The sequence below is a fragment of the Salmo salar genome, chromosome ssa09 (genome assembly GCF_905237065.1).
Source record: "Salmo salar chromosome ssa09, Ssal_v3.1, whole genome shotgun sequence".
NCBI lineage: Eukaryota > Metazoa > Chordata > Actinopteri > Salmoniformes > Salmonidae > Salmo > Salmo salar.
Window position 1 is genome coordinate 40,700,001 of NC_059450.1, and position 12,158 is coordinate 40,712,158.

At 45.2% G+C, this 12,158-nt stretch overlaps 2 protein-coding genes across 4 annotated transcripts in view; one reads left to right on the forward strand and one right to left on the reverse strand.

Annotated features, from left to right (window-relative positions):
• Positions 1-4,879, forward strand: part of LOC106611361 (cell growth regulator with EF hand domain protein 1) — an 8,420-nt gene extending 3,541 nt beyond the window's left edge. The window contains exons 4-6 of the mRNA XM_014211516.2: positions 2,939-3,009; positions 3,092-3,216; positions 3,542-4,879. Of these exons, the coding sequence (XP_014066991.1) occupies positions 2,939-3,009; positions 3,092-3,216; positions 3,542-3,799 (454 nt within the window). The 3' untranslated portion in view covers positions 3,800-4,879. The remainder of the gene's footprint in view (positions 1-2,938; positions 3,010-3,091; positions 3,217-3,541) is intronic.
• Positions 4,880-5,162: 283 nt separating this feature from the next.
• LOC106611360 (cathepsin B) lies at positions 5,163-11,945 on the reverse strand. 3 transcript variants are annotated; one of them, XM_045723677.1, is made up of 9 exons: positions 11,735-11,945; positions 9,158-9,372; positions 8,829-8,943; positions 8,627-8,742; positions 8,452-8,537; positions 6,808-6,954; positions 6,607-6,723; positions 6,178-6,327; positions 5,163-6,060 (listed from the first exon to the last, which is right to left on the reverse strand). In XM_045723677.1, exons 2-9 carry the CDS (start codon positions 9,364-9,366, stop codon positions 5,987-5,989), a joined length of 1,014 nt encoding a protein of 337 aa, XP_045579633.1. In that variant the 5' UTR covers positions 9,367-9,372; positions 11,735-11,945; the 3' UTR covers positions 5,163-5,986. The 3 variants fall into 3 exon arrangements, with proteins under 3 accessions (XP_045579633.1, XP_045579632.1, XP_045579631.1); XM_045723676.1 differs by lacking the exon at positions 11,735-11,945 and adding an exon at positions 10,616-10,648 and having other exon boundaries at positions 6,178-6,306; XM_045723675.1 differs by lacking the exon at positions 11,735-11,945 and adding an exon at positions 10,616-10,648.
• Between the last annotated feature and the right edge of the window lie 213 nt (positions 11,946-12,158).

Here is a 12,158-nt window from a genome sequence, read left to right on the forward strand (position 1 = left end):
CATAAGTATTCAGACCCTTTACTCAGTACTTTGTTGAAGCACCTTTGGCAGTGATTACAGCATCGAGTCTTCTTGGGTATGACGCAACAAGCTTAGCACATCTGTATTTGGGGAGTTTATCCCATTCTTTTCTGCATATCCTCTCAAGCTCTGTCAGGTAGGATGGGGAGCGTCGCTGCACAGCTATTTTCAGGTCTCTCCAGAGATGTTAGATCGAGTTCAAGTCAGGGCTCTGGCTGGGCCACTCAAGGACATTCAGAGACTTGTCCCGAATCACTCCTTTGTTGTCTTGGCTGTGTGCTTAGGGTCATTGTCATGTTGGAAGGTGAACCTTCACCCCACTCTGAGGACCTGAGTGCTCTGGAACAGGTTTTCATCAAGGATCTCTCTGTACTTTGCACCGTTCATCTTTCCCAGGTCTCCCAGTCCCTGCCGCTGAAAAACATCCCCACAGCATGATGCTGCCACTACCATGCTTCGCCATAGGGATGGTGCCAGGTTTCCTCCAGACGTGACGCTTGGCATTCAGGCCAAAGAGTTCAATCTTGGTTTCATCAGACCAGAGAATCATGTTTCTCATGGTCTGAGAGTCCTTTAGGTGCCTTTTGGCAAACTCTAAGCAGGCTGTTATGTGCCTTTTACTGAGGAATGGCTTCTGTCTGGCCACTCTACCATAAAGGCCTGATTGGTGGAGTGTTGCAGAAATGGCTGTCCTTCTGGAAGGTTCTCCCATCTCCACAGAGGAACTCTAGAGCTCTGTCAGAGTGACAATCAGGTTCTTGGTCACCTCCCTGACGAAGGCCCTTCTCCCCCGATTGCTCAGTTTGGCCGGGCGGCCAGCTCTAGGAAGAGTCTTGGTGGTTCCAAACTTCTTCCATTTAAGAATGATGGAGGCCACTGTGTTCTTGGGGACCTTCAATGCTGCAGATTTTTGTTGGTACCCTTCCCCAGGGGACCTTATATAGACAGGTGTGTGCCTTTCCAAATCATGTCCAATACATTTTGTAGATTGATAATATGTATCAATTTTAGAATAAGGCTGTAACGTAACAAAATGTGGAAATACTTTCCAAATGCACTCTATGCATAAATCATCAGATACATTTTTAAGCTTTTTGGAAAATAACATATACTTAGTTTTACCTGCATTAAGTTCTAATTTCATTTTAAAAAATGGCAGTTCTGAAAGCCTTTTCAACCGAAAGGGAAACAGAATACCAAGTACCATCCACATACAAGTGGAGGTTACAATTTCTTACAGGCAAATAATATTGTTTATGTAGATAGTAAAAAGGACAGGGCCCATAATTGATCCTTGTGGGACACATTTAGTAATATCAAGGAAACCTGATTTAACACCATCAGATGAAACATATTGTGTCCTGTCTGTCAGATAGTTTTTCAAACCACTTATTTCCACTCATTTCCATTATTCCCACAGAGCTATAGTGATACTAATGCTGCAACATTGTATCCATCTGGTGCTACTAAAATCATCCAAAAAGCACCTGGATTATCATCAAGAATGTTCTATAGACAGATGAGTCAAAAAAAGAGAACTTTTGGATGACATGGTTCCCATTATGCCTGGCGAAAACCAAACACTGCATTCCACAGTAAGAATCTTATACCAACGGTCAAGCAAGGTTGTGTGATGGTTTGGGGATGTTTTGCGGTTTCAGGACCTGGACGATTTGCCTTAAAAGAAGGAACCATTATGTCTGCAATACAAGGTGGTGTTACAGCCAAAGTTCAGACCTAATTGAGATGTTGTGGCAGGATTTGAAAGGAGCAGTTAATGCTTGAAAACCCACAGATCCTGCTGAGTTAAAGTAGTTCTGCATGCAAGAGTGGGAAAAATTCCTCCACAGAGATGTGAGAGACTGATCAACAACTACAGGAAGCAGTTGGTTGCAGTCATTGCAGTTAAAGGTGGCACAACCAGTTATTGAGTGTAATGGGGGCAATTACTTTTTCACACAGGGGCATTGGGTGTTGCATAACTTTGTTTATTAAATAAATGAACTAAGTATGTAATTGTTGTGTTATTTGTTCACTCAAGTTCCCTTTATCTAATATTAGGTTTTGGTTGAAGATCTGATAACATTCAGTATCAGAAATAGAGACGATTATAAAAGAGGTAAATACTTTTTTACAGCACTGTACATGTATATTCTGGACTCTGACATCGCTCTGATATTTTTAGTTTGTTTGTTTCTTTTTGGGGATTTGTGTGTATTGTTTTATATTGTTAGGTATTACTACACTGTTGGAGTGAGAAACATAAGCATTTCGCTGCACCTGCGATAACATCCGCAAAATACAGTATGTGTACGTCATGTGACCAATAACATTTGATTTGATTATGCGACTCATTTACGCTGGAAGAGGACCTCTGTGTTCCGCGGTAGTTGGGATGGATTCCATCCTCACTGAAACAATCCCTTCACTTCCAGAACCGGCCGAAATTGTCAATAAACGTCTTTACTCTGACAGGGGCAGGTATTCCGTTATAGCTCTGTGGGCTTTGAGTACGTGCTGTGATGTGTCTCGATGTGTCTCTCAGACAGACAGATAAGATTCAAAAGGTTTATGATGCCGTTATGCTGTTTGCCTTGTTTGTTAACCGAAAAAAGAAATTACTAAGATAGTTTACCACATTCAGTTGTGTTCTGTGAAAGGTCAAAGGTTGTCCAGGTGTTTGAGTGTTCCAGCTGTCCAAGCCTCAGTTCACATTCAGCTCCGATACCTCCACTGATTACTGTGATATGCTAACTGCACGCCGAACACTCCAGGGAAGAAACAGAGAGTTTGTTTGTAAAACCTTGATACAGATCTAGACTAGATTACATTGGTACTTTCTGTACCGTGCTACCCAGTCAGGTGGGCCTGCGGTTGAACCTTTTGTCCCCTGACCTCTAACCTCTGTGTATGTCAGGCTGCTGCAGAGCTACATCAAGGCCAACCTAAAGGAGGGACATGGAGGGCCGGATAACACCTGGGAACAAGGTAAAAAATACACGCACACACACACACAATTTTTTTAAATATATATCATTGACATTATTAATGAATCATCTTCCTATTTCAGAGGTGTTCTTCCTGTTCCGTCTCCATGACTACGACCGCAGCGGTCACATGGACGGCCTGGAGATGATGAAGCTGCTCTCTGAATACAACTCCCACAATGCACCTGGAGAACAGTCAGCTGAGACGGTGTGTGTGTGTATATATACAGAACATCTATAGAAAATCTCTTCAGTGTTGTAGTTAGGACATATATTGTACTGACTGACATCTCTGTCCTGATCATAAAGTCAGTTGATGACCAGCTAGCAAGCATGAGTGTTAGGGGTTTGTATATCAGGATGCACATACATCATGTAGCATGTACTGTTGTCTAAATATAAAAAGACAGGGTTACTGTAGGACTTACTGTTGCTCAGCGTAACTGAATATACACTCTGAAGCTGACTGTACAGTGATGCACTTAGTTAATCTGCACCCTAGGCCAATGCTTTTGTGTGTGTGTGTTTTCCAGGTAGTGGCCATGGTAGACTTTCTCCTGCAGACTCAGGATCTAAACCAGGACGGTCTAATAGCTCCCCCTGAGCTTCTCTCTCCTCCCAAACTACACCCAGACTCTAACTCCCAGGGTGCACCTGAACAGGAAGGGGGTGCAGATGTCAAAGAGGGAGTCAACATTGAGGAACCAAAACAAGAAGAGGCAGAGCAGGAAGAGAAGGAAGCAGAGGAACAGCTCAAGGAGGAAGAGTCAAGGCCAGGAGATGGACAGTAAATTAAGACATGAACATTCCATACAGGAAGAGGCGAAAGGACCACATATCCCATAGGCCCCTGCTGCTGATCATGAGCCCCTGTACTACATCAGGGGCAACCTGAGATGTAAACACAATTATAATACGCAAACAGCAGTCCAGTACAACGACAATACTTCCATCCAGAGAGTTGGGTCTGCCAATAGCAGGAGCCTGTTGACTGACATGCAGTTACCAAATCACAGCCTCTTATCCTTTGAAGGTCTTGTTTCAGTTTCAAGCTGATGGATTGTCCCCTTTTGTTCCAAAAAAAGTCAAGGTATGTCAGCCATATTGTTTTGAAGCTGCTATTACATTTCAACACATTGCTCTTCTGAACAAGAAACAATATAACTCAGGTTTGAATGTGTTCTGTGTCAAAAGATACGCCTTACACTGCTAAATAGCAGTTTGGTTTTCATATACTTTTTGCAGTAAATAGTTACCCTGTTGAAGCAATCCAAATAAGCCATAAATTAGAATGGACAATTTGAAAAGTTCAGGAATACGGCAAGTGCAATGCCTTCCAGCAATACTTGGGAGTAAAAGTATTTCCCAGAATACACTGCAGTTCATCCCCCCATGGATGCAAAAGGAATGGACTGAGTTAAGAAATGTGGAAAATCCCTCAAGCTCATGGATTTGGGCTCCTCATTACTGCATTTGTTGAGACTAGATTCTCCATCATTAGGGACATCTTGTTTTTACTGGTAGCTCAGGTCAAAAACCTTGGTCCCCTTATCACTTATGCAACCTTCAAACTAAAACTTGATTTGTACAAATACTTTTGCTTCCCTGCACAGCCCCAATTCAGAGTTTCCCCCTTCTCCCAGAAGTGTGCACGTATTCCTTTGAAATCCATGAAGGGAATGAACAAATACACGTCGGGGAGAAGGGTCATCTAAAATTAGGCTAGGATGTTTTGATTTAATGTAATTATAATTTTTTTTGTGATTCATTTAAGAACCTAATGAATATTTGGTTTGCTGTACATTTTCCTGAATTGAGGGTTTGTACATTTAAGACAAAAATAAATAAAGCAAATACAAATGCTAACTTTATTACTGTGTAGGTAGTGATCACATGGTTTCTTGGTCTACCAACAGCCTGGTTGTACCTGGTTTGTTAAAACAGGTCATGTCCACTCACTTTTGTTGCTGCTCTAAGAGTCACTCGGCGGAGGGATTCCTACACAAACATACCTTCTAAATGTCACCGCACAGTTAAGTGAAAGTAGTGGGGTGTGAGGTTTTAGGCTGGTATCTGTATAAGCACTTTGGTGACGACTGCATGTCTTGCAGGGCAGGGAGAACAGGAGTTTAAGCCACTCCAATTGAGACCAAGTTAAACATATTGGTTGATTTTTAATTAATGCAACTCAATCATTCCAGAACACTTGATCAAAACAGAGAAGCATTAAAGACACCGCATTCAACAAAAAACAATCCCATCAGTACAAAACCACTCACGCTTCCCTTATAATCCAATTTAAAAACGAAATGTGCACAATGCCATCAGTGATCACATCGAATTAAAAAATAAAAAGCTAAGCATCATACATGAACATTTTTAAATTGATGTGAACTACAGGGAGAGAGGACTTTTAGCACGGCTTGTGACCAAACAAACAGGAAGCAAGATGGACCTCTACGGAGTCACTCACTGTGGGGGGGGGGGGGTTCTCAATAGTCTGTAGCTTCCTCTCAATCTGCACAGGTACCTTTCACCCATCCTGCATTTTCAGATCAGTGGAGCTGACAGAGTGGATATGAGGGGAAGAAGCCACTACAGATTGAGACACCAGGAAGAACACATTTAACTAAAGACAAAGCCATGGTTCACATATGCCCAGTTCCAAGTCAACCCCTAGGCACTCCTCTTACACAATTCTCAGATCTGATGAGGAATCAGGAACAGGTATGACCTATACGGTAGTAGGACAGGTATAAGCAACATGGTAGTAGCTCCGGCCTTTCCCTCAGACAGGGCAGCATTTTCTAAACCAATTATTTTGGAACTAAAGAGGTCTAGCGGGGCTAGGGGATGATTGGGACTTAGAACCAGTGTAAAGGCCAGAAAGGCAGGCAGAAAGATGGTTTCCTCTAGTGGAGAGGACTGGTGCATCTGCAGCAGTCTCTGAAATCACTTCCTGGTTACTGTTGTCATGGTTACAAAGGGACTCCAGCCACCATCTCAGACTCGATGCCACAGTGGTCCTTACCTCTCAGGATCTTAAAGAAACCTGGGAGACAGAACAGAAAAACACATTGTTGGAGTAGCCAAGAAGCACAATCTTCCTTTAGAAAAATACACCAATAGTTTGTCCAGAGTTGTTACAGAATTTGTACAAGTGTCTCACCATTCTCTCCCCAGTCAGTGTTCCAGGAGTTAGCAGCCAGCCAGTAAGGAGTTCCCCCCTCCTCTCCCCAGCCCAGGACCTTAATGGCATGTCCTCCTACTGCACTGCCAGAGACATGCTGGTACACACCTAGACCGAGAGAAAGTTGGTCTGTCAGAAAAACATTCATTCTCACATTTAAATGACATTTGTGTCAAATTGCCAACCCATGCTTTATGGGATTGACACAAACATGCATAATAATTCACTGTGGTAACTAAATGATCGTTCTTCCAGGGTTCACTGCATTGCACATCGCATAAAGACTGGAAAGATTTAAGGTAAAAATCTATAAATAGTAAATAAGGTTATCCAAACAATTACATTCCTAGAGCAGTAAAAGCTACACTATACAGTTAAATACAAAAGAGAAAAGGCATGCGTCCTCACCAGACTTGTAGAGCAGGAAGTCTTCGTAGACAGTGAAAGCTCCTTCCACAGGTCCGTTCTTCAGGAGCTCAGCCATGATCTGCTGCTCTTCAGAGGGCAAACTGTATGAATTCTTACCTAGGGTACAGGAGAGGGCTTAGTGTGTAGGTCCACTTAGCAAGTAAACATTCACATTGCGTGTGTGTGAACGTGTTGACTTACCAAAGTGTTTGTCCTGCTTGTAGCCAGGTGTGTATCCAGTCTCACACTGGTTGGAACATTGTGGGGTGTCACCCTCCTCTCCTGTACAGGGGGGTCGTGTGCCGTTAACATGGTGCTCACAGGGAGGGATGGAGTAGGGCCTGCAGCCTGACAGGAGAGACCAGAGAGGGACAGTTAGAAACAGGGAGAGAGCAGGGTCTGACAGGAGAGAGAGAGAGAGAGAAGCAGGGTCTGACAGGAGAGAGAGAGAGTGACAGGAGAGAGAGAGAGAGAGAAGCAGGGTCTGACAGGAGAGAGAGAGAGTGACAGGAGAGAGAGAGAAACAGGGAGGGAGAGAGCAGGGTCTGACAGGAGAGAGAGAGAGAGAAACAGGGAGGGAGAGAGCAGGGTCTGACAGAGAGAGAGAGAGAGAGAGAAACAGGGAGGGAGAGAGCAGGGTCTGACAGGAGAGAGAGAGAGAAACAGGGAGGGAGAGAGCAGGGTCTGACAGGAGAGAGAGAGAGAGAGAGAAACAGGGAGGGAGAGAGCAGGGTCTGACAGGAGAGAGAGAGAGAGAGAAACAGGGAGGGAGAGAGCAGGGTCTGACAGGAGAGAGAGAGAGAGAGAAACAGGGAGGGAGAGAGCAGGGTCTGACAGGAGAGAGAGAGAGAGAGAGAAACAGGGAGGGAGAGAGCAGGGTCTGACAGAGAGAGAGAGAGAGAGAGAGAAACAGGGAGGGAGAGAGCAGGGTCTGACAGGAGAGAGAGAGAGAGAGAAACAGGGAGGGAGAGAGCAGGGTCTGACAGGAGAGAGAGAGAGAGAGAGAAACAGGGAGGGAGAGAGCAGGGTCTGACAGGAGAGAGAGAGAGAGAGAGAAACAGGGAGGGAGAGAGCAGGGTCTGACAGGAGAGAGAGAGAGAGAGAAACAGGGAGGGAGAGAGCAGGGTCTGACAGGAGAGAGAGAGAGAGAGAAACAGGGAGGGAGAGAGCAGGGTCTGACAGGAGAGAGAGAGAGAGAGAGAAACAGGGAGGGAGAGAGCAGGGTCTGACAGGAGAGAGAGAGAGAGAGAAACAGGGAGGGAGAGAGCAGGGTCTGACAGGAGAGAGAGAGAGAGAGAGAAACAGGGAGGGAGAGAGCAGGGTCTGACAGGAGAGAGAGAGAGAGAAACAGGGAGGGAGAGAGCAGGGTCTGACAGGAGAGAGAGAGAGAGAAACAGGGAGGGAGAGAGCAGGGTCTGACAGGAGAGAGAGAGAGAGAAACAGGGAGGGAGAGAGCAGGGTCTGACAGGAGAGAGAGAGAGAGAGAAACAGGGAGGGAGAGAGCAGGGTCTGACAGGAGAGAGAGAGAGAGAAACAGGGAGGGAGAGAGCAGGGTCTGACAGGAGAGAGAGAGAGAGAGAAACAGGGAGGGAGAGAGCAGGGTCTGACAGGAGAGAGAGAGAGAAACAGGGAGGGAGAGAGCAGGGTCTGACAGGAGAGAGAGAGAGAAACAGGGAGGGAGAGAGCAGGGTCTGACAGGAGAGAGAGAGAGAAACAGGGAGGGAGAGAGCAGGGTCTGACAGGAGAGAGAGAGAGAAACAGGGAGGGAGAGAGCAGGGTCTGACAGGAGAGAGAGAGAGAAACAGGGAGGGAGAGAGCAGGGTGTGACAGGAGATCCCTACATACCAACGTGAGAGTCGTAGAGTCCTCCAGTGACCAGCCCCTCTGTAGTCCAGAAGTCCCACGCAGCAGAGGGATAGCCACCATTACAACTAGGAACACACACAGTAAGCAATGCTAACAACCTCCGATGCCTTACATGCAGCCATGTCACAGAGCAGGTGAATGAGAAGACACGTACCCCATGCCACAGCTGTCACAGCAGCTGAGCAGGTCTTCAGAGGAGATCTCCACGCTGACCTTGGCGTTGCTATGGATACACACACGGTCTGAGATGGCCTCCGCAGCACCAAACGCCTGCAGAGGAACAAGCACGTCAAACAGACACAACTTCATGGTTCAGTCACAGGAGTATCCTCCAGCGTGACTCCGTCTGTTCTTACCCAGCAGCTGCCACAGGAGCCCTGGTCCCGGATCTCCTTCAGAGTGGGACAGTTGGGCCACTGCTGTCTGGGGTCAAAGGTGTCAGGCAGCTCCACATCCCCTGCATACTGCACCCTACAGAGGAGAGAACAAGACAGCCATTAACCCTACAACCTACAGAGACGGAGCAAGTGACAGGAGACCGACTGAATGTGCTGTTACTGTGTAGTGTTCTTGGTAAAGTCAATCTGTAAAGCAGCCAAGGAGGAGTTCAATTACATTAACAGATCAGTTCACTTCCTGCATGCAGCACAAATACATTCCCTCCATACAACTCAGTCTCACTCACATGGTGGGCAGTTTGGGTCCTTTAAGCAGGGTTCCACACAGTCTCTTAACGTAGCTGTAGTCCACATTATGGAAGTTGGGACCAGCCTTCCATGTAGTGTTGGCCTTGTTGATGTAGTCCACCATCTGGTGGGAGAGCGGAGGTAGGCGGGGCCAGGCCCAGCTGACTGACAGCCCAGACACCAGCGCCAAAAATATCACACGCCACATCACTTCCTGTAGGGACACAGCATCATGGGAACATGAGTTCAAACACTAAAGGGTAAGGTAGTTTAGGACATTTGCAGTTGCTTGCCCAGTTTGAAGTTAAGAACCCCCCCCAAATTAGCTTTGTTTTAGGTCAAAACAAAGGCACATATAGAACTACCATACTGGCCCCAGGGAGTGAAGAGACATGCAGTCATGCAGGGACACAAACACTTCAGCACCACATCAAGAGGGCAGAGAGGAGAGCACTTCAGTGCAACTTGCTTGAATACAGCACTTCAGAGAGCCTTGCTTGAATACAGCATCAGGCATAGAAGGGCTAATGGATTTGGCTCAGGCCCACAGATCAATACCAGTGCAGACTGAAGGATGTTTCTGTCTCAGATACTGCCAAGTCATTCTTGGTATAGAATAACTTGTTGGCCACCGTTACACAGCCCTAACTGGTTCAGATCAGAAAAAGATATATTCCATGGCTACATTAACCAGGAACCTGACAAACAGGAATGCAAATACGGCCTAAAACACACGTTATGGCACGTGGTGGGTGGTTGTGTGTGGTCACATCCCAATTCCCAATAAATGAGCTGCACAATGGTGAAATCACATGACTGAATGAGTCAGCAGCAAGTAGCTTTACATAGAAAGTATCAGAACACATGACTGACTCCTTTCAACTCAGCAAAGACAACCAAGCCCCACTTCCCTAAAGAGGACTGCCTCTAAGCAGGGCCAGTAGTGATCACTTCCCTAAAGAGGACTGCCTCTAAGCAGGGCCAGTAGCGATCACTTCCCTAAAGCACAGCATCACTAGTCATGATGGTAGGGGAACACCAAGTCATTCAGAGGTACTTTATAGACTTGATGAAAGTTAAAGAGTATTAATATATAACACATTGTTTTACCCCCTTGTCTGACAGACTACCTGGAGCAACAAGCAGTGCCTTATCTTCCATTAGTGGGCCAAGGATAAGCGATAAACAGGCTGTGTTGTTCAGTAGGGAGAAAAACATTTTGAATGTGAGTGAAACTGGAAGGTACTACCTGAACAGGTTAACAATATGACAGCAACAAATAGCTGAGCAACCGATTAGTATGCAGACAGGCCGATATATGACTGTTATTGAACTCTCAGCCTGCAACGTATGTAGCCTACCCATAAGGTGGGAGAGGAGTGATCATGTTAGCCCAACTGTCTTAAACATTTCTCTGAAGCAACCTTGATTTTTCGGCTATAAAATTAATGACTAACCTCATGACAAGGACACATGTTCAGTCTTCAGCATCCCGATGTAACAGTCTAGGACCTTTGTGCATAGGATTTATCCAGCTAAGCACAACACTGCTGATTGAGTTACCCTTAAGTGATAATGCCCGAGAAGCCGGTGTTGAGGATATTAACACAGGTGTTAAGCAAACCGGATGTCAAAGAAAGAGAGTTGGTGAATGCGGTCAGCCGCCATGGTTGACGGGGCTTGCCGCCAAAGTTAAAACTATTTACATTTTTGCCGTCTAGCGATGTTTTCTACCAGATGTTGATTTGCACTGAAATCACCATGTAAAAGCATACCGCCGTGCCTGCTTGATTTTGCGGTCACCCTCTTGTCCCATGTCGACAGGTATGACCGTTTTTGCGTCCCTCGTCTAAACGCAGCATTAGGCTAGTAGACATGGACACGCTGTGGCCAGGCGTGAAATAGGGGTGTCCCAGGTCTTTTTCACATCACTTGTCTTCCGATAGCGACAAGATTAACTTTGAGATACAATTACTAAGTGAGTGTCTGGCTTTCAATTTATTATCCAGATATCAGACTGGTTTAAAGTGAAATCAGGATTTGAGTTACATACCAGTCCAGGCATGTTTGAATATGGTCGGGCACTTTTCAGAGCCCTTTCAACAGAAGATGCCTTTGAGAAATGTCTGAGTTAAGGTCACGTTAGTCATTGCAGATTGTATGAAAATCTGACTTGACTTCATAACATGCACACGCTTATGTCGAAAAAAAGTTGACACAAGAATAGCGTCAGGATATAAAGTTAGCTGCCAATTTGAAAGAGACACTTTAAATGTAGGCCACACAAAAACACCGCCCGAACAACACTGCTGCATTTCAAACTAACGTTAACTAGTAGATCATTTAAGCCATTTTATCTGCTCGTCACAACCATATATTTTTTTTAAAATCAGGACATAAGTAACGTTACTCGTTTATCAAAGAAACAAAAATGGTTAACTGTAAACTGGTCTTTGTACTGTACGGGTAGTTAGCTAGCCATCCAGAAAGCTAGCTAAAATTGATACGGAGTTCCTGAAATACCTCATGTTTCTAAGCAAACTGAAATGAAGTTCAATAAAATAACGTTACATTACCGGTTATCTGCTTGTCAGACGTGCCGAAGACCAGTTACAGTACACTTGTAAAAAAATGACTTGTCCTAAACCACCTGGCAAAGTGTCGTGTATTAACGTTCAGTTGACCTTTAAATCAGAGGAGGACCACGTGACGTGTCATGGCCCTCCCTGATCCCGCACATTTCATCTGAACACTTGCTCAATTCTTTCTGTCTACTTAATACACACAGTACGCATATTATGTAACTCTTTTATTATAACAACAATGATGATTGTAGGGGGGGTTTATTCATGTGAGATAAAATGTGCACCATTTCAAACTGAAATTCTACCTAAGCTTACATGACACGCTGTCCTGAACAGACCCCTTGATGCATTTGAAGGAGAAATGTAAGCCTATAGAATTTGCATTTGCTGACACACATTAGGCGATTGCACGTTT